The sequence below is a fragment of the Amphiura filiformis genome, chromosome 3 (assembly GCF_039555335.1).
Source record: "Amphiura filiformis chromosome 3, Afil_fr2py, whole genome shotgun sequence".
NCBI classification, from domain to species: domain Eukaryota; kingdom Metazoa; phylum Echinodermata; class Ophiuroidea; order Amphilepidida; family Amphiuridae; genus Amphiura; species Amphiura filiformis.
Window position 1 is genome coordinate 80,339,700 of NC_092630.1, and position 22,263 is coordinate 80,361,962.

A 22,263-nucleotide genomic window follows, 5' to 3' on the forward strand; every position below is an offset into this window, starting at 1 on the left:
AAAGTCATATCTACCACATATGTCAAAAAGAAGTTGAAAATTCATCAGATAAGCGAGAAAGAGTCGAATTTTCGGTCAAAAAAAATTGCGAAAAAAACCACATTTTTTGGCCTAAAACTTGGCCATAACAAAATTCCCGTACACCACCAATTTCATGATTTTTGTCCTCAAAAATTAACTGAGTAATCCTCATAGTGTTTTCAAGTCAATTCCCCGGGAGACGGAAAAACGGACATATAGAAAAAAGATATTTAATTTTATTTAATTTTATCCACAAATTGACACCTGAGTTAGGGCGTTGCAAACGTGCCATATATGTGTAGGGACCGAGTCTACAGCAAGCTTCAACTTCCCGGCTCGCGCATGCGCCGTGCGTTTGTTACTAGTTAATTTTATTGTTGATGTACCCCTCACAGTCTTTGATAGCCATCCCTGTCTGGGAGCGGGAATTTCCTTTTACGCGCCATCTAGTGTTTACCCGTGATTCCTGTCAAATGCAATGTTATATGCATTTTGCACGTACGTGCCGTAGTTCAGTTGTAAACTTCACAGTGTCACTGACTCTGTTTGTGGTAGAAGTTACGGATTAATTCTTCAGATTTCAGCAGAATTGTGATCTGTCATTATTTTAAAAGGATTTTTACACGTATCAACCTAATGGCAGCAGCTGTTCAGTCAGGTAAAAGCGACAGCGGAACTCCTGGTTCCAAAGATTCGTGCTTGAAACGCGGCGGCTGCTCGGACCCGGAAGCCCCAGCAGCTTCCAGTAAACAAGACAGTCTGATGCCTGAAATCCAGGAGTCTGAGGATAGTAGCTGTAGTAGTGTCAAGAGACAAGCAGACCAACTTGCGGACGATATTAGACATACATTGAGTACGAGTAAACAACACATCTTACAAACCAGACCTAGTCCTAGTGATGGAGGAGGCAGTGTTGACTCAGATCGTAAGTTTGTATGTAAAACAGACATGACAGAATAGTTCAGAAAGAAGTAAGCTTAAAACTGTCACTGATCGGTGTGAGCTGGACTTGAGAACCCTTCAGCCCCATTTAATTCCAGATGAAGTAAAAACTGTGATCAAATACCAGAAAAATTATTAATATCAGTTTTTACCTATTTTTGGCCAAATTTTCTGCATCCTGGGATACCCCCCCCCCCCCTTACATGGTTTGAATAATGGGTTTCTATAGTATAGGGCCGATGACACACATTCAATGGGTGTATCACCTATCCCCCCACCCCCACCCCAACCCAACCCCGGTCACTCCCACAATAGGTTAACAAAAACAGGATTTTGTTAGTGCCAATGTTGAAAATCTTCTGGAACCACTGATCAGCCTCATCAAAAACTTACTGTCAAAAGTGGGGGGATATATCCCAAGGATTTATGACCATGCCCTGTGATATACTGTTATACATGGCTGTGTTAAGATTGGCTGTTTCACCTGGTTCCTCTTAGTCTCATCAATCTGGTCATCAATAATATTTTAGGAAGTAGAGTATATCCTTCTTCCAATTAGCCCCTATCCATTAGCAATAGATCACTATTTATAGCATGTTCAACAAAATCAAGGAAGTGGCAAAATTATGCTTTTATCTTACAGTTTATATAAAAATGCACCATGCTATTTAATTTAGCCAACATCATATCTATACATTATTGAGAGTGGTATGGTATCAACAAATTTGCAGAATTATTCAGAATGTTTTTCTAGAAGTAGGTCAGTGACAATTTATAAATATTAAGATGTGCTTACATAAAGTACATGTATTGTTATGATATTTTGTTTATTTATTATTTCTACCCGTCTCAAATGAGACAGCCCAACCCAATCAAATACAATCAAGTTTACAAAGAACAACGCCCCAAAACAAAAGGAAACAAAAGAAAATATATCCTTTGTTTGGCTATATCTCAAAATCAATATTTCCGAGTTCGGACTGATTTTGCTTGATCGCATCACATGTGTTTAATGTGCATTCACGTACATACAAAAATGGGTTGTTAATTATTGTCAATATTAATATTTTGCGACATTTATAATGAAAACAATTAACACTGAAGACACCCTATGGCACCTGCTACAACTTGAGAACAAGTCCTCAAACATTCAAAATTTGTAATACTACAACTGGTATTTTGGTATAAATTGTCTTGTTTTATTTGCAGCACCAGACACACCTCCCAGGCCTAGACGACAACGTATCAGTTCAAGGGTTCACTTTCCAGAGGATGTACATGACCCAGAGATCCACGTATCTCGTGAACGTGATGGTGGTGTTGACGTCAATCTAGGCTTCTTACAAGTCAATCATAGATATAAATGCTGCTTTACTGTCATCAATAGTGTAGGAGGTGCAGTGCATATTCCAGAAGTGAAGTCTGCAATGATTCACAGTGTAACATCATATGTTAATCAAGATGGTAAGTAAGGAATAAGTACCAGAGTCTACTCTAATCAACTATCCAATAAAGCGATATCGCTGATATCACTTTCTGAAGAAAATCAAAATATACAAGTAGCCGATAATGAAAAAAAAGTATCAAATATTGGGTATATGCAGTGTGTTCGCCGCCGCTATTACACCAAAACAGACACATTTTGAAATGTCAAAACCTATGGAATCAATTCATTCATTCATTCATTCATTCATTCATTCATTCATTCATTCATTCATTTCATTCAGCTGCAAAGCAGGCGACTACAAAGTTTTTTAATCCTGACATTGACAGTCCTTAGCAGAGTCAATTCATTTGTGTGTCAACTTGGGATCACTGCATATTTCTAGATTGATACTTTATTGATTGTAAGCCCTAAAAAGTTTGCATTGGCCTTTTCCAACCAACCCAAAAATCTGAAAAAAATAGGGCCCGATTTTTCCCCCCACATTTTAATTTTCATTTATTTGGTATAAAATGGCACAAAATGGTTTGTCTGTATGTATGGTATAAAAACTTAGTGCATGTCCTTTTTCCCATGCTCATCTTGGGCTTTGTTGCCCTCACTCAATCCCCTCATCAAACCAAACATGAAAAATGTTTAGCCCAAAAGACCCCCCCTCCATTTACTTTGCTTCCACTCCAGCCACCTCCCCTAAAACAATTCTGTTGCTGCCACTGGATGCAGGTTCCTAAAAAGGAAATCCTTCTGTAAAAAAACTCAGAAATCAATGTTTGTCTTTAGAACTGACATTTTGTAAATGATATTGCCAGGGAGAAAATTAAATTGAGAAAAATCTGAAATTGCTTCAGAATTGTATCAACACAGACTAGCAATTTAATTGTAAGATGTTGAAAAGAGGAGATTATAAAGTAACTGTATCCAGAGTGACCATATAATATGAAGTGTGAAGCAGTAGGAGGATAGCTGCTCTTTCTATTAGTCTTGTCAATAAAATATTATCAGGTGAATGAACCTTCATTCATGAAATATAATTGATGATGAAATTGAGTTTAGTGGTAGAGTCTTAACAACTAAAACACAAGTATTCCAATTTCACTTTATTTGCTTTTTTAGTAAGAGCTAGGTAAAGTCATAGAGTTTATACATGATTATTGGATCAGTTAGATGGATTAAATCATATTATGGAAGCTCATCAGTTTCTTTGGTTTTCCCCTTAAAACACATGGCAGATACTAGTTAGCATGGGTGCTAAATTTGACAGCTTGACTTGCTCAAGAGTAATGTTCAGAACATACTTGAATCATATAACTTATCAGATTTGGTTGAATATTATTATATATCGATTATTTGTGCAGTTTGCAAAGAATGATTATTCAAAAAATTTGAATTTTGATTATATTTAGTGTGTACTTTGGTCCCAACTGGTGGATTCAAATATGAACATGAGGCAGCAATGAAGGGTCAGTATATCTATCTTACAGATGCACACAATAATACCAGCTCAGGTGACTATCACTGTCATATTGTATGCTTTGTGAAAAGGTTACCCTAGCAAAAGTAGACAAAAGCTCTGCAATCTGATTGGATATGTTGCTCTGGGAAATACTCCATTCTTGACTTGACACTTAATCTGTCATGTTTTCATTAACTTGGACCAGGATTGTGCCATCATCTATATACTATGTTTGGGGAGAGTCTGAGTACCTGTGAAAGCATATATCCCTGTGTTAAAGTTAACCATTTCTCTGCTTCAGTAATATAGTGTATTATACACAGGTGGATTCCTTTATGTGTGTCGTGTAGAGTTGCGCTGCAAATCTGTAGGATGTACCTGTGTAAATACCCTTAGTACCTATTGTTTGTATGGTTACATGGTAATAAACTTGTTAAATAATCTTTGCTGTGTTCAGGGGAATTGCTTCGGAGCTGTAGCCCTTCCTTGTGCTTGTACCTAATATTGCATAATGAGTCTGTACAAGTATTTACAGGTCCCTTCTTTTCTAACCAGGGATGTAGGATTCTGACCAATTGTGGTAATGTGGCTGAAATTGGTAATTAGTCCTGACTGTTAAAACACTAACTGACAGGGAGACAGAGTGGAATTGGTAGTTACAAGCAGTGTGATAAATGGTGGCATGAGACTTGTAATGTGTTAGAATTGGATATCGGTTTGGCGTCAGCTGAAATTGCTTTTTGACAGGGAATAAACAAAAAGACTCTTAGCTAATACTGCAAAGTTACTGTCAGCCTCAATTTAAAAGTCACAAGTGTTGTTACATGATGTGCTTGATCATAGTTCAATATGTGTGCTAAGTATGCAATTTTGAAATTTCCATACTGTTATATTTGTAGGCTGGGAAGAATTTACTTGTCAGCAAATCTCTAGCCACAAGTAGATTTAATTTGGTTTAAATACACACATTGTGTTAATTTGGTTTATATGCAGGCTTATCAGTAGCCTAATATAAATACATGTTAGTCTTTCAGAGGCAGAAATAGTCAAAAGACATTTCCAGTTTCCTCATTTCCCAATTAATTGGGATCTGTGCAATGCTAGCAATGCTAGTGAGGACATAACTTAGTGTAAGAGAGCACGAAATACTAATATGATTAGAGTTAGGGTTAGGGTAAAGGTTAGGGTAAAGGTTAGGGTAAAGGTTAGGGTTAGGGTTAGGGTTAGGATTAGAGTTGGGATTTGTTTGTTTTTTCTCTTACACGAAGGATACACCCATTTCACATGGTTTGCTTTATGCTCCTCTTTCTTTGCATGTTGAGTGTTTTAATACATGTGTGTAGTCAATGAACACTTTGTCTAAAGCTAGTCTGGATTTATGTACACTATACAAGCTTCAGGCAGTTAATTGTGTAAGAATACAGCCTGTCTGGGTGAGTTTGGACAAAAAGTAACTAAGTATAAGCCAGAATTCAAGCTTTGCACTCAAATTTATTCCCTAGACACACAGTTCCGACAAGCTGCGGAAATAACATTGTCCATTAAATAGGTCATGCAACAAATTTGAGCCAGGAGAGCGCTTCAAGCTAACGCTGCTTGCGTTCAAAGATTGATAACAACATTATTCTGCTCTAGGTTTAGTGTGGTCAGCATAGAAAACACAACATGTCAGGGGTGTTAGGTATTGATGAATGTGTCTAAGTGGTAGAGGAAGCTCCGTTCTATCAGTCTCCCTGGAGGATCTTCACTTTCATCTTGATTCTACTTTGACCATCTTATCATCCTACCATCATACAGACAGTCCTGACAACATTAGTTGTAAGGTTGCACAAACCTAGTTGCTGTTATATTTATGAGCTTTTTAAACCCTTGGTCATGTGAAGCACAGTTTTTGATATGGTATGAATTAGTGTACAACATGCTGTCTTCAGAAGATAGTAATTACTAATTCAATTGTAATTGTAAGAAATTGTGTATTTTGGGCCATTTCCCCTTAAATTGCAAAAATATTGAAATTAGACTTTTATTGCCAGTTAGTACCAACTACAGGATTAGGATTTAGCCATGTTTCATTTGGTAAAAGAGGATAATATGTTCATATAGTTCAAAACAATTGTGGAAATTGGGAGTATTTCAAGTTAAATACAGTCTTATTAAAGTTACTGAATTCTATTTCTATGTTTTAAGAAAATATATTGAACTATTATTTTTGATTTCATATTGAATTCATACTAGGTGTAGTTTTACCCGACTTATCATTTCCATGAGCACTGATTCTGAATTGGGCTGTAATTTACCTCCACCCCCAGCATTTTGAGGTGAAAAATGCACAATTTTGTAATAATTTTCCAGATCATAAACTTTATTCCACAACAAATCTCAACAGCAGATAGCTCAATTGCAGCGCTCACAAGATGCATCTTATTTTCAATATTACAGATTTTGTCTCTAAATTTCTGCTCAATAGGCTCTCGAAGTATTCAATTTTATAAAAATAAGGCAATGTTTCTTTGGTTTTCTCATTTGAGGTTTTTTTTTTCAAAATCTCCCAGGGCCCTTTTAAATACATGTTATATAAATATTATTATATATTTGCATTGATCTTTTTTTTTTCCAATTACAAACAAACAATTTGGTTTTCATTTACAAACCTTCAACCATTTTGAATCCTATTATAATGTACCGTGTCATCAATAATTTACAAAATAAGCAAAATAGAAAAAACAGGAAATTAAAACTATAAAATAGACTGTCTGCTATTAAACTGTTCTGAGTAATACATCAATGTCAATTAATGTTGCTCAAGTTATGAGTGCTAAATATGGCAATTGGAGAGGGTGGAAAGAATTGCACCATTGGGCTTTTATACTAGGGTAGTCTTATAGTAAAAACTGTTTGGGTGGAAAATGTTAGCACCCATATTAGAAGCTGTATTATTTTCAATGTGGTGGAAACAAAGTGACTCTGTCACATTACATTTGTTATAGGTTATTCAGTACAAGAGTTGAATGGAACATCATTCAAAATGTAGAAATATTCCAATTTTTATCATTAGGTTGCCCTTCCTGCTCAACAAACAAGTCCCCCAATTGGGTGTTTTGTCTGATGTGTAAGGAATACTGAAATAAATAACAGCTAATTCTAATTTAACATGTGATATTATGCAGGATATAGTATCAGGAAGAATGTAATTAGTTGCCTGTATTAATAATATCTTATATTTTACTCTCTTTTTTTCATCATAAATGTTTAGTGTTGTACTACATGTATACTAGTTTATGACATACATGTGATAATTGCAGGTACTATGTGGATTTTGCAGATCTATGAAAACTGAAACTAGGAAATGGCATGTATATAAAAATATATAAGTACCTACCTGCTGGAGCATGAATGAAACACAAAACCTAAAAACACCTTCAGTAATTATGTCAGCCAGTTTGTTTTGATTCATTTGGATCTATATTTCCCTTCTCAATTGTGTCTAAAAATAACATGGGGGAACAAAATTCCATATGAAAATTACAATTTGCAGCAAAAAAACTGAATTGATTTTGTCTTGGATATATTTTTCCATGTTTGCACACACCACTACTAGTCTCCAACATACTGCCATTGCCACATTGTATCTATTCATGTTGAAATCATAGAAGGAAATTCATGGCTCATTACATTATTGTGTGTAGCATCAGAGCAGGTGTTTGTTTTCTAGTTGTCAGGAAGCTGCTGGTTTAATTGCTTACCATGCTTACTGGGATATGGAAGGTCTTTGCTTGAGCAGTCAACGCAAGCTGGATCTAGACTTCTCATGATTTTTGCGGTAGAAAACTTTCACAATTGGGAAACAAACAAATGTATGCAAACTACTTTTCTGTAGCTTGAAAGTACAAAACTTTTTTATAAAAAGTTGACTTGCCTATAAAATAAAATATTTAGCAAATTTTTGCCAGTTGCAAATGTGTAAGCTATTCAAGGGAATCTCAAATTTTCAATTTTAAGTTGTTCCATTTACTAGCCCTTTAAAAATGCTACCTTTTGATGCCAAGTCATTGAAAATTAAACTTGCGGTTACCAAGTTATTAGAAGATTTTGACCGTGTCATGGTTGTGAAATTTGAATAGAGGCAAACGTTTCATGGTTGACATCAGTAATTGGTATGGTAACATGCTTACAGGTGCTTACATCAGGTGAGTGAAAATTAATATGTTACCAGTACCAGTTTGACTCCTATATTGCTCTCTCTCTTTTATTGCTCTATTTCTTATTGATTTGTCTCTCCACCTCTCTCTATTATGGAAATGTTTGCCCGGGTGACATTCTAAATCATATAAATTATGATTCATGTATTTTGGTAAATCTTTTAGGGTGGTACTACACCCCCTACTAAATTTTGTGAGTAAAAAATAACTACAAACTGGTAACAACAGTTATGTGTATTATAGGGGCAAGGAATCCAATTACCGTATTTCGTCAAATAGTCCCCCCCCCCTTCAACCAAGATGTTTCAAAAATGCCGATATTTCCATGCTATCTTGTGTAGTAAGCTTACCAAGTTAGCATATGGTCGATAATAATAGCGTCAATAATTGGCGAAAATCTGGATCAGAAACCCGAAGTGAGCCAGAAGTCAGTGTTTCTAGTTCATAGTTCGTCATTTTAGCGTGTGTTTTAGTTTACCTAATGATTTTAACGGAATTATCATTCTAAAATTGACCTTTGATAAACGCCTCTTGGGAAAATGTAACGCCTGGGCGCGTTATTTGATTTAAATATGGTACTTCACTGAAATTTCAGTAATTCAAGACAAGCAGTTCATTATGTTAACAAATGAGGTACATTCTAGCGGTACCTCTTTTCTTATCATACATAATGTACCGCTTGTCTTGAGTCACTGAAATTCCAGTGTAGTAACTGGATTCCTTGCCCCTATAATATGCATATTTTTGTTACCAGTGTGTTATTTTTTGAGAAAAATGCAAAAATAGTCACAAATTTATCAAGGGGTGTAGTACCACCTTAAGGAAGGTACTTCAACAACAATATGAACTGCTAAACAACAAAATCATTTGCAGCATCAACAGTATGCAGAAGTTGTTGTTGCATTCACAATAAAGCCAGGTATGTTTATTCTACATGGTACCTGAATCATAAAAACAAGATGGTATGCATTATTCCCCTCTTCACCTATGAATGCCACGGTATTATGAAGTTGCAACTCATCAAATGGCTTCCTGCTTTATTTGAGAGTCGTTTATTTTAGCATGTACTTGAAGTCAGAAGTGATGTCTGAAAGCAAATTGAGACATCTTAGAGGAGGAGAATAGATGAGATACGTGCGTAGAATCTAATTTCACTGGCTTGTCCTATCACATAGTAAAAGATCTATCCAGGGGAGCTGATTGATAACTAAAGGCATCAAGGGTTCCAAAAACCAACTGGGTTATTGTTTTAAAAGCAATCGGGCCTTGTATTGCAACTTCTGTTCTATAGTTTCATGTATGTATTACTGGATAGGCTAGATAGGCAGTGCTGCAGTTAGCATCATTGTTATTGAGCATAATACTGCTATCATAAATATGAATCAAACACATTTCTTTTTTGTTCATAGAAACTGACTAAAATACGAAGTGATTCCAGAGAGAATAGTGTCATATAGGAGGTAGAATAAGCACAAAATGTTTAAATTTGTTTGTCTGGATTGTGTAAATGATGATGGTTCATGTGCTTTACAAGCTGAAATAAAATGTCAATGAACAGTGACATTCTGTGTGAAGACAGCAAACAGTGACATATTGTCAGTTGCAGCATGGGGGTACATGACAGGTTAATGCTCCCAGTCAGAACTCTTGCCTCCTAGTCAGAGCTCTTGCCCCCCCCCCCCCCTAAAATCCCCAAATTCAATGTTCTGTGGCTGTTCAGTGTGGATGTGCAGTGAAATTCTGTATGTCTGACCTGTGGAATGCTATCTACTGAAGATAGCAAACAAAACATTCAGGGTGACTGGCTTGGGGAATGCTATCTATTGAAGATAGCAAACAAAACATTCTGGGTGACTGACTTGGGGAATGTTATCTACTGAAGATAGCAAACAAAACATTCTGGGTGACTGACTTGGGGAATGCTATCTATTGAAGATAGCAAACAGAAACATTCAGGGTGACTGACCTGGGGAATGCTATCTGCTGACGATAGCAAACAAATCATTCTGGGTGACTGACTTGGGGAATGTTATCTACTGAAGATAGCAAACAAAACATTCTGGGTGACTGACTTGGGGAATGCTATCTACTGAAGATAGCAAACAGAAACATTCAGGGTGACTGACTTGGGGAATGATATCTACTGAAGATAGCAAACAAAACATTCTGGGTGACTGAAATGCTATCTACTGAAGATAGCAAACAGAAACATTCAGGGTGACTGACTTGGGGAATGCTATCTACTGAAGATAGCAAACAAAACATTCAGGGTGACTGGCTTGGGGAATGCTATCTATTGAAGATAGCAAACAAAACATTCTGGGTGACTGACTTGGGGAATGCTATCTACTGAAGATAGCAAACAAAACATTCTGGGTGACTGACTTGGGGAATGCTATCTACTGAAGATAGCAAACAGAAACATTCAGGGTGACTGACTTGGGGAATGATATCTACTGAAGATAGCAAACAAAACATTCTGGGTGACTGACTTGGGGAATGCTATCTACTGAAGATAGCAAACAGAAACATTCAGGGTGACTGACTTGGGGAATGCTATCTACTGAAGATAGCAAACAAAACATTCAGGGTGACTGGCTTGGGGAATGCTATCTATTGAAGATAGCAAACAAAACATTCTGGGTGACTGACTTGGGGAATGCTATCTACTGAAGATAGCAAACAAAACATTCAGGGTGACTGGCTTGGGGAATGCTATCTATTGAAGATAGCAAACAAAACATTCTGGGTGACTGACTTGGGGAATGTTATCTACTGAAGATAGCAAACAAAACATTCTGGGTGACTGACTTGGGGAATGCTATCTACTGACAATAGCAAACAAAACATTCTGGGTGACTGACTTGGGGAATGCTATCTACTGAAGATAGCAAACAAAAACATTCAGGGTGACTGACTTGGGGAGTGCTATCTACTGAAGATAGCAAACAGTAACATTTTGTGTGACTGAGCTGGGGAATGCTATCTGCTGACGATAGCAAACAAAACATTCAGGGTGACTGACTTGGGGAATGCTATCTACTGAAGATAGCAAACAAAACATTCAGGGTGACTGACTTGGGGAATGCTATCTACTGAAGATAGCAAACAAAACATTCAGGGTGACTGACTTGGGGAATGCTATCTACTGAAGATAGCAAACAGTAACATTTTGTGTGACTGACCTGGGGAATGCTATCTGCTGACGATAGCAAACAAAACATTCTGGGTGACTGACTTGGGGGAATGCTATCTACTGAAGATAGCAAACAGAAACATTCAGGGTGACTGACTTGGGGAATGATATCTACTGAAGATAGTAAACAGTAACATTCAGGGTGACTGAGGGGAATGCTACCTACTTAAGACAGAAAACAATATTTTGTGTGGCTGACCTAGGGAATGATATATACTGAAAATAGCAATCAGTAGATTTCATGTGCTATAGATTGACATGTGGAATGCCATCTAATGAAGATAGTAAAAAGTGGATTTCTTATGTTTGCAGACTGACCAGGGAAAATGTTATCTATTGAAGATAGCAAAATTGTGGATTCCATGAGCTACATGCTAACCTGGAGATTGCTAGCTACCGAAGATAGCAAACTGTAGATTTCATGTGCTATACATGCTGACCTGGAGAATGCTATCTACTGAAGATTATAGCAAACAGTAGATTTCATGTGCTACATGCTGACCGGGAGAATGCTATCTACTGAAGATAGCAAACAGTAGATTTCATGCACTTCAAGCTTGCCTGGAGAACGCTATCTACTGAAGATAGCAAACAGTATATTTCATGCAGTACATAATGACATGGAGAATGCTATCTACAAAATATAGCAAACAGTAGATTTCTTGCACTACATGATGACTTGGAGAATCTTATCTACTGAATATAGTAAATAGTAGACCTCATGCGCTACATGCTGACCGGGAGAATGCTATCTACTGAAGATAGCAAATAGTAGATTTCATGCACTTCAAGCTTGCCTGGAGAACGCTATCTACTGAAGATAGCAAACAGTATATTTCATGCAGTACATAATGACATGGAGAATGCTATCTACAAAATATAGCAAACAGTAGATTTCTTGCACTACATGATGACTTGGAGAATCCTATCTACTGAATATAGCAAATAGTAGACCTCATGCGCTACATGCTTGCCTGGAGAATGCTATCTACTGAAGATAGCTAACAGTATATTTCATGCGGTACATAATGACATGGAGAATGTTATCTACAAAAGATAGCAAACAGTAGATTTCATGCGCTTCATGCTGACCTGGAGAATGCTATCTACTGAAGATAGCAAACAGTAGATTTCATTTACTATACATTGGCATGTAGAATAATGTCAATATGCTAATGTGGAACTTTATTGTCATTTTTATCATGGCTGAAAGCAGAAACAGCCATACTCTAAATTCAGTAGCAGCAGAGTCGTATAGGATTACTCATTTACTGTGTGTATTTTGAAGATGGTATATTTGTACATGTAAGACAACAATGCCATTGTCCATTTACAGATCCAAACCAAGTACTCAAATTCAGATTCAAATGTTTGTTTTAGTTTAGTATGTTCTGTTTTAAAAAGATCTGCTTCTTAATGTGAATTGTGAAGTAATATATTTAGTATTCGCCTGACCCTCTAGTCATCAACAACATGGAAGTCATGCAAAGTGTTTTGTATTTAATATGACTTACTGTTTCTATACATATTCAGCAAAAGTCGGGTACTATAGCTGTGGAGAGAAACATATTTGACACATTAACTGAATGAAGAAGTGATCTATTTGAAAAGGGTTAGCAAGTAAATGATATGTTCCATCCAGCGTAGTATTATAGTCATGTAGGCTCAAATATGGACCATGTCAACATTCTTTCTCCAATAATGGATAGAAACCAAAATATTTTTCATGGTGCAAACCATGTTGAGAATGGACTAGGATTGTGTCAAGTATGTCAAATCATAGGCAGACACTAGCTTCAGAGTTGTCCCTGTCATAATACAACTCTACTCGCTACAATAATAATGATGGTGACTGATGCCGTGTAGAGAAAACAAACCTACAGTCAGAAAAGTTTTCCTAGAATTTCATTTTACAGAGATGTGGTTGTTATGCTAAGTGCTTAATGTATGGAATAATAAGTATAAATGATATACTTGAGAATCTAGCCTTTTTAAATTTTCACATTAGATTTTACAGGATTTGAGTTTTACTTCATCCATTTTAAAGGCTCATTCAAGTTTAAAAAATATAAATTTGGTTGTCCAGAATGAACATTGCACATTATTCCTGCTGTAATTGTAACAAAAATATGATAATCTAGTGTCAAAATTAAAGGTGAACATGTCAAAGTAAAACAACAACGCAAAAATAACTTGACCATTAGTATCTTTGAGTACATGGTGTTTTAGTGTCTATGGTCTATACTCTGGCCAGGGGTGCAAATTGTGGTTTCTTCCTCAGGAGCAAGGTTTTTAGGCTCAAGATTTCCTCAATCATAACCAGATATAAAATATCTTTATTCTACACTTTGAAAGACGATAATGGTAAGATAGTATTTTTTCAGATAGACTCTACATGTTAAGTCTGCGAGCTTTCAAACTAGGGGTTATTTGGGACAATGTGCGCGCGTAGCGCGCAAAAATTCGATATTTCACAATAGTTTGGCACATAATTTTGGTGGGACACAGTCTCCTTTCCCCTTTACTTTCCCTTCCCCCTCCCCCGATTTTCTCTTTCATTTTTTGCCAGAGTGAGCACATTTCTCTTTCATATTAATTATTTTGTCAGGGGGCTCTGCCCTGCAGGGCATTGCTTCATTGCCAGAAAGCCACCCTTTCCAACTTTTTCCCAAATTTGATGTCAGAACGTACATCTGATCTTAGTTTGATAGACTTGATAACAAAATCTTGGGAGCATTGTGTTTTGTACTACTCTTTTGTCCTGCATCTCGAAATCTTTCTCAGCTAGTTGCATTCGGTGTGCAAAATCACGTGTAAAGTGAGCTCTGTGTAGACCAGTGGCGTAGATTTCTTTTTGACATGGGGGGTATAGTGCATCAAGCACCTTTTAGCGACAGAATAAGGTAATGGTACAAATGTGCGCGAAGCGCGCGAAAATTTTCGCCATAACTAAGCTAAATTGATGAAATATAGTGCAAAAGTGGAATAAATTCGTGCTAAAGCGTGGAAAAATTTGCACTTTTGGAGCTAAAATGGCCAAATATGAGGTTAATTTGGTCAGAAACCCACATAGAAGCGTCAACATTGTGGGTGGGGGAATGATTGTATGGACCATTCCCCCCTGGCAAAATATTGGGGGAATTTGGGTCCATTTCCTTACTTTTACAACTTGTTCAGTGCTTTACGTTTCTTCTTTTTAAATTTATTTCCTCAAGATTTTCCAGGTTGTTTACTCCTCACTGGCACTTCTGATTTTTTAGAATTGATACACTGAATTTCCTTAATGACTACAATTTTTCAATAAATTCCTAATTGCTACGTTGTGTAAATTTCCTCAAATATGTGTCCATTTCCACCTGCATTCACGCATCTTCCTTTTTCCTCTTGAATTACATTGAATACCTAGTCTTGTGATGAATTGCAAATTTCCTCAACCATTGTCAACCATTTCCATATTCTAACACAACACCTTCCTCTTTTAAGGCTCTTATTTTTTGAACAATCATGTGAATTCCTCAAAAAAATTTTCGCCATAACTAAGCTAAATTGATGAAATATAGTGCAAAAGTGGAATAAATTCGTGCTAAAGCGTGGAAAAAGTTGCACTTTTGGAGCTAAAATGGCCAAATATGAGGTTAATTTGGTCAGAAACCCACATAGAAGATATAGCAATTCCTCAAATTTTTGCTCAACCAGTCTTGAGATTTACTCTATAGCTTCACTGCCGTCAATTAGTTGATTATTATTAACTTGTTCTTTAGCTGAGATATGTTTCCCTCTATGTTATCTTCTACCTCACTCCCCTCCTTTTCTTCCTCTTTCCTCTTCCCCTTCTTTCCTTTTCTTTCCTCTTTCCCTCTCCCCTTCCTTTCTTTTTCTTCTCCCTTCCTCTTTTTTCCTCTCTTTTTTCTGCTCAAGGCATTATTTCCTCAATTTTGACTCTCATTTCCTAGGAGCGGTGCTCCCCGCTCCCGCACAATTTGCATCCCTGACTCTGGCATCACAAAAACGCCCACAAGCCAGTTGTAATATTTGTGGAAATTTCAAGGTCATTTTATAAGATACGTTTTGCTTATTTCTGTATGATTTAGTACAAGGGTCATTCAAAAAGTATTGCTTCCATCCAATTCAACCCTTTCCCCAAATGTAAGCTCACTGATATTTTCCAATGTTATAGTAGAGGTGAACTGATAAGCAGATTGGATACCAGATGGGACTGAATTTGAGTGATATTTGTTTATTTTCTGTATTCTCTTAAAAAAAGAAAATCACCAGAATTATTCAATTAGGACCCTACTTCAAAATTAATGGATGGAACCTATTTACTTGCCAATCTCTTGTCTCTGATTTAAGGCACAGAAATATTTAAAAATCTTATATTAGTGTGTTCTCATTTTTTTCAAAGGCCATCGTTCACCAAATGGTGTTTATAAATAATGTTTAAGACCGCACTTAATAACCCTCATATATATGAGGAAATTGAGAAAGTATGGCCAGTTGATATGCTGTCAAGTAAGCAGGCTGCAAATAATTCATGGTATGAATGAATGGATGGCAGATTGGAAAATCAAAATACCACAGGTTCAATTATCTATTGTAAGCTAATAATAGTTCAATTTGATTGCTGCTATTGACAATAATTATTTGATTTCATTTTGATGGTCACTTAGGACATATTATTGATTTTATTTCTATCAAATTTCAACCAATTTATGTTTACAGCAATTATATATAATGACCAAGGACATTTTAATAAAAGAATACAATAGAATGTTGATAATTTAATTGCTTTTCACAATGAAAATTTTACTACATGTATGGGCTTCTTCACACCATCCAATTTGTCCATATTTTAGTGGCTTTGTCAATTTTTTTGAATTAAAATGCCCTAAAATGTAACAAAATTCACAGTTGTGGCATTTGTTATTTTGTTGTTGAAAATTAATAAACCAAATGGCAATTTGAAAAGAATCTAAATTATGTAATAAAACAAAAACAAAATGTGACATATAAGATGGATTTAAAAATAAAATAGGTACTACATTTTTTAAGCAAGCAAGCCAATCAAATTCTTTTAAGAACCATTCTTAACACATGCAAGCAGTAGACAAGGAGATCACCTTCAACATTCATGAACATAATGTTTGTGAAAAAGTATTCGGCTGTTAGAAAAGTATTATTTCAATAATTTTTGACCGATATATCTGCTAATTTAGCAATTTGCCATTGAGCAGAACTTCTATGCAAGACATTGTCTGTCAGGAAATGAATGAATTTGTCTTATCACACTTTAAGAAAAACCACAAGATTTACAATATAATCTATATTTATTGTAAGATTTATGGTCAGTTTACCCCTTATTTTTGCCCCTTTACGTGAGACAAATTCTCCTAGCTGCCCCTTTATTGGAGACAGTTGTCCTAGCTGCCCCTTTAATGCAGTCAGTTGTCTAGAATACCCGGCTAATACACAACATGAGGTTGAATCTAACTATGACATAGACTTCTGTAATGAAATATAGAGAATGAGTAATTATATTAAACATGACACTTTCAGACAAAATTAATTAAGCTTAGGCCTATACCTAATGTTGAGGTACAATTCTGGTCACATTGCTTGTTAGTAAGTGTGGTCAGTTTTACATAAGTCTTAGTTGAATGTATTTTATTTCATCTAGTATCATGAGGCACACTCAGGAGTCACGAAGTCAAAGAAGTTGATCAATAGAAGGAGATAGGAATTGTTTGACATCTTCAAAATGGTTCCTTTTGATGAAGTCATTGCATGCAGACACATTGGCTGAATAATGATTGATGACACCTCGGCAGACTACACATCAGCTGTTTTAATTTGTAATACCAATCACACCGATAATCAGCGGTCAGTTAGGTAACTGACTGATTGATCATGTTTGAAATGAGCACTTTATATATAAATGTTACCATTTTGACATATTTCATCTTCACAAGTTATTTCCACTTACAAAATTTGAGTTGATTTGATTTCCAAGGATTTGATTTATCAAATTGAAATAAAATGTATGACCAAACATGAAATTGAACTTTACATCATGGAATTCATTTGTTACAATTTTATAAGGGAAAACCTGTTATCCCTTTAGCTTTTATACATAGGTGTTCCTTTTCAATCAACAAGAGAATAAAAAATAATATTGTGAATATTGCGTAATGTACATTTTGTGTAATACTTTAGAGTACTACAGTGGAAACTCGTTAATACGAGATCGCCGGGGTCGGCATGTTTAGCTCGTATTAAGCGGAGTTCGTTTTAAAAGTCAGGTACAAAATATGTGTCGGAAGACTGCATGTGTTTAAGCCTAAAGTCGGCTCAGTGGGCTGTACAAGCAAAACTTCACTGGTTGAGTCTGCATAGCTGTCTTCATTATTTTATACTAGATTTGCCACCTCCGAGCAATGTCACAGTTCGAAATTCCCTAAATCGGTATGATAGGCTAATAATTGTTTTTGATTTTCGGTCAGAGGCATTTTTCTCACAGCTTTCTGATGAAATTCAGATGATTTTCTCAAGCTGATTATCGTAAACAAATAAAACAATTATACGGCGATATCGGGATTTCCCCTACTTAGCTAGTAAACATGCCTTGAAGGGTTTCCCACTTTCGATCCAAGGCGGACTTCCGCTTTTGCGATTAGCTAGATCTGATATGTCGTCAGCAATAATTGGCCTTATATGGCAAATTTCGTCATGACTTGATTTTATAACATCTAAAAATAGAAAAGGGAATCCTCATTTGCCGCTGAAGTGATGTCTCGAGCGAGTATTTTGTCAACTTCTCACATGATTTACATCATAAATTTACCTTGGGAAATTAGCTCGTTTTATCCATCATAAAAACAATAGAAAACAAAAGCTTTGACTGACAGCAAGTGCTCAGTATTATGCGGATTTCAGTATTATTTACCTCGTATTAAACAGTTTATTTTGTACAGTAAATAATAGGGGGAAATCGGGACCACGAGTTTCTGTTCGTAGTAAGCGGTTTCTCGCATTAAGCGATCTCGTATTAACGAGTTTCCACTGTAGTACAATAATTGTCCCAGATAAGATCTACAAAAATATGGAAATAATAAAATTGCATAAATACTTTACTCATTGGACTTCTTTAGAACAACATATTAACCAGGTAACCAATCAAGAAAACAAACGTAATAAATATAATAATTGCTCATATTAACATTGGCCAATATATCTAAAAAGGGAATCCTATTGCAAATTGTCCATTGATTACATACATGTCTGAGTTTGTACACATAAAAAGATGCTGACAGCCAACAGAAAATCAGCTGCCAGACCTATCCTGGGTCAATGTCTAAAAATACAATTTGTGTGAGTGAACATAGCACATAAACAATAAATTTAATTATTTATGAGCTACTAGGGAAGATGTCCTGGTTATTGATGCTGAAGAAGGAGGCTAGATGGAGGTATTTATAGTTGCTTTTTTTTACCTTGAAAATTGCAAAGAAATTGATTTTCTTGTAGTAGGATGATCTGAAGTGTGGTGTGTGAAGCTCTGGGAATGAATTGACAATTTATTTTTGTAAGAAGATGTAGTTTCTAGGCAAGAGACTCTGAAAAAATAAGCCCGAGTGATGTGATTGTATATTGTATGCCTTTAGGCAATGTGTAGAAAGTAGAAATAATTTCTGACATGAATACATTAGTTTTACAGTGAAGCAAATGTCAGCTATGTAGTGATGTTTTAGGCTATTCTAACTTAATAATTCATATCATGAAATTTGTGTTTGCCTGGGAGGAAAAAGAGATATGATAGAAGTTTCAATGAGAAATGAGAAATGAGGAAGTTGTGAGTATTATATGGCAGGAACTTCACAGCAGGAAGGTTTTAGCATGGTATAGTGGGGAAGGCTCCTTTATATAAAGATCCTGTGAATGTGTTGTGCACTTGTGCATGTTCTTTAATTGGCTTATCTCATGACACAAGTGTAATGGGGATGAGCTGTAAGGACAGCATCCCAATTGAATAGCCAACGGAGCCTATGCTTCCAGCAGACCAGGATGCCACCATAACTCATCTTGGTTTGCTTATCAAAATGTACATCAGTTACTAATGGCAGCAATTTAGTGTTTGGTAATTGGTATAGAGCTCATTGACCTTTTCACATGCCATTTATGTATGCAATATTCATGGTAGATTATACTAAGATTTAAATATATATGCTCAGTTCACACTTAATGATGTGTGTAATGCATAGATGTAGAAAATTAAATTGCATTTATTTCCTCTCATTATTTACTCTGATTGACACACCTAAAAGTCAGCTACCTAGAGGCAATGACATCATGAGAAAAGTAAAATTTGACGGCACGGATGAGATAAGACATGAATTGGTCAATCTCTTCATTATTGGTGTGGATGATGCTCAGATGAACAGATCTTTAGAGAGCTGATGTAAACAATGCATACCTAGATTTTGCTTGAGAGAACTATTCTACCCCAAGACAGTGATTCTACCTCACCTCACCTCACCAGGCTGTGTTTGACCATTGTTGGACGTAGCCCACTTCATGATTCTTCCACTGTTCTCTGTCTCTTGCATTTCTTGTCCATGTAGGTCCCATGTAGGCAGTAATGTCATCACGCCACCTCCTCTTCTGTCTTCCTCTTGATCTTTTCCCTGTTCTTGGTTGCCATTCTGTAAGTCGTTTAGTCCATCTGTTATCTTCCCTTCGTACAAGGTGACCTGCCCATCTCCATTTCGCTTCTTTGAGTTTCACCATAATGTCTTTGACTTGAGTTTGACATCTTATTTCAGTGTTCATAATTTTATCCCTTAAGGTAATGTGTAGCATCTTCCTTTCCATTGCTCTTTGAGCTGTTTGTAGTTTCTGTTCCAGGTACTTGGTTGTTGTCCATATTTTAGCCCCATATGTCATTGTTGGCAATACACACTGGTTAAACATTCTACTTCTCAGATGCATTGGTAACTTTTTCACCAACCTTCACAGATAATACTTAGGACAATGTGGTCCTTGGAAAATAGCTATTTTGGAAGGCTAGATGAAGTTTCTAAACTGTTAATACCTGAGATATGAGAGAAAGGGCAAGAAACCGCTATTGCTAGAATGCATTAGGTAATTATGAAACCAGGCCAAACTTGTGATTTGAAAATAGTCTCAGTTTAATATCAAATGATTTAATTGATTAAATCTGTATATCAGTATTATCACAGCCAAGGTAGTTTGCTGTTCAGGGTGCACACCGTTAAATAGTCCCATTGACTTTCTGTACAAACAGGGCTTCCAGGGAAACATCATTTTCTTGACTTCAGAGCAACTCATCTCTTCAAAACTTACACTTTCTGCAAGTTGAAGGTCAGATAAAGACATCCAGTGCAGAGAAATCATACAGAGTCCAGTGACATTTCGCAGAAAATCAGCTCACAAATAGCTTGGTGTTTCTGAAATGTAACAGATTTGGAAAGTTTAGCCAAATCTTCACAAAAAGTCGGATCCTGCTCATTTTTCATGGACAATCTATTACCCAGGCCTAAATGAGGAATAAATATGAATCAGGGCCTAAATGTTTGTTTTTAAGCCTTTCCAGATGTATTACATTAAGTTCCAATGCATTTTCCCTCATTTGAAACACTGTTTTTTCCTGTAAGGGTATAGGAGATTCCTATTTACTGCTGTGCACTCTTCAAGGGTGATTACATTAAACGCAATATGTGTGCAATCAAAACGGGGAAGTTGGAAAAATAACCAGATACAACCATATCATAGTTCAATTCATAATAACTTGATAAAATTGCATCATAGTTTCATAATAACTTATGTATGTGGACCTGCATATAAAGCTATATCAGTAGCTATGTACCTAACAATGATTGAGTGGTGCAGATAACACAATATTTATTTAGTGTGCCATCTGTTCCATATGGAAGTTTATATCAGTGCAAGCTACTTTTGTCAGTATTGGATTTTGAAGTGACATGTGTGTTATATTATAACTCGGCATTGTGAATGGTAGTTCGTAGCGCACACTAACCGAGTGTATCTAACCTAAATAATATATTCTTATTAAAAATTAAAGATGTTTTGCTTCAGTTTGAAATTGTTGATGGATTTGAGCAAACCCAGATGAAGACAAATGTGTTATTGCTTACACAGAAAGTGTCACACAAGTGTCTTGTATAATGTAGTCCTTGCAATTCCTGTCAGATCTATCCTGGGCTGAGCATCTAAAATACAATTTGTGTGAGTGAACATTGAACAAATTCAATTATTTATGACCCTAAAGTAACTATAAATACATCCATCTAGCCTCCTTCCCTAGCATCAATAACCAGGATATCTCCCCTAGTAGCTACCTTGAAAATTACAACGAAATTGATTTTTGTGAAGTAGGATGATCTGAAGTGTGATGTGTGAAGCTGTGGGAATGAATTGACAATTTATTTTTGTAAGATGTAGTTTCAGGCAAGAATCTGAAAAAATAAGCCTGTGTGATTATATGTCTTTAGGGAATGTGTGGAAAATTATTTCTGACATGAGTACATTAGTTTTGCAGTATTAGTAAGTGTCAGCTGTGTACTGAAGTTTGGGCTATTCTAACTTAACATATAATTCCTATCATGAATTTTGCGTTGCAAAGATAGGTTTTGCCTGGGAGGAAAAAGAAATATGATAGAATTTTCAATGAGGAATGAGGAAATTGTGCTGAACTACACGATGGCAAGTTTAATGTGGCATAGTGGGGAAGGCTCCTTTATATCTTTATCCAGATCCTGTGGACTGTGTTTTGCACTTGTGGACTTGGTACTTTAATTGGCTTACCTCACCACACCCAATTGTATTGGGGATGAGCTCTAAGAAGAGCATCCCAATTGAAGAGCCAATGAAACCTACACTACCAGCAGATCAGAATGCTACCATTGCAGATATTGTTGAACCAAGTGATTCTGCTGGTATGAATCAGTGAAGCAGTAATTTATTTATTTAA

General features: G+C 36.1%; 1 protein-coding gene across 1 annotated transcript in view; it reads left to right on the forward strand.

Moving 5' to 3' along the window:
- The first annotated feature begins 529 nt into the window (after positions 1-529).
- The window catches only part of LOC140149240 (adipose-secreted signaling protein-like), a 148,943-nt gene continuing 127,209 nt past the window's right edge, over positions 530-22,263 (forward strand). The window contains exons 1-2 of the mRNA XM_072171471.1: positions 530-946; positions 2,173-2,427. Coding sequence (XP_072027572.1) covers positions 658-946; positions 2,173-2,427 — 544 coding nt within the window. The 5' untranslated portion in view covers positions 530-657. The remainder of the gene's footprint in view (positions 947-2,172; positions 2,428-22,263) is intronic.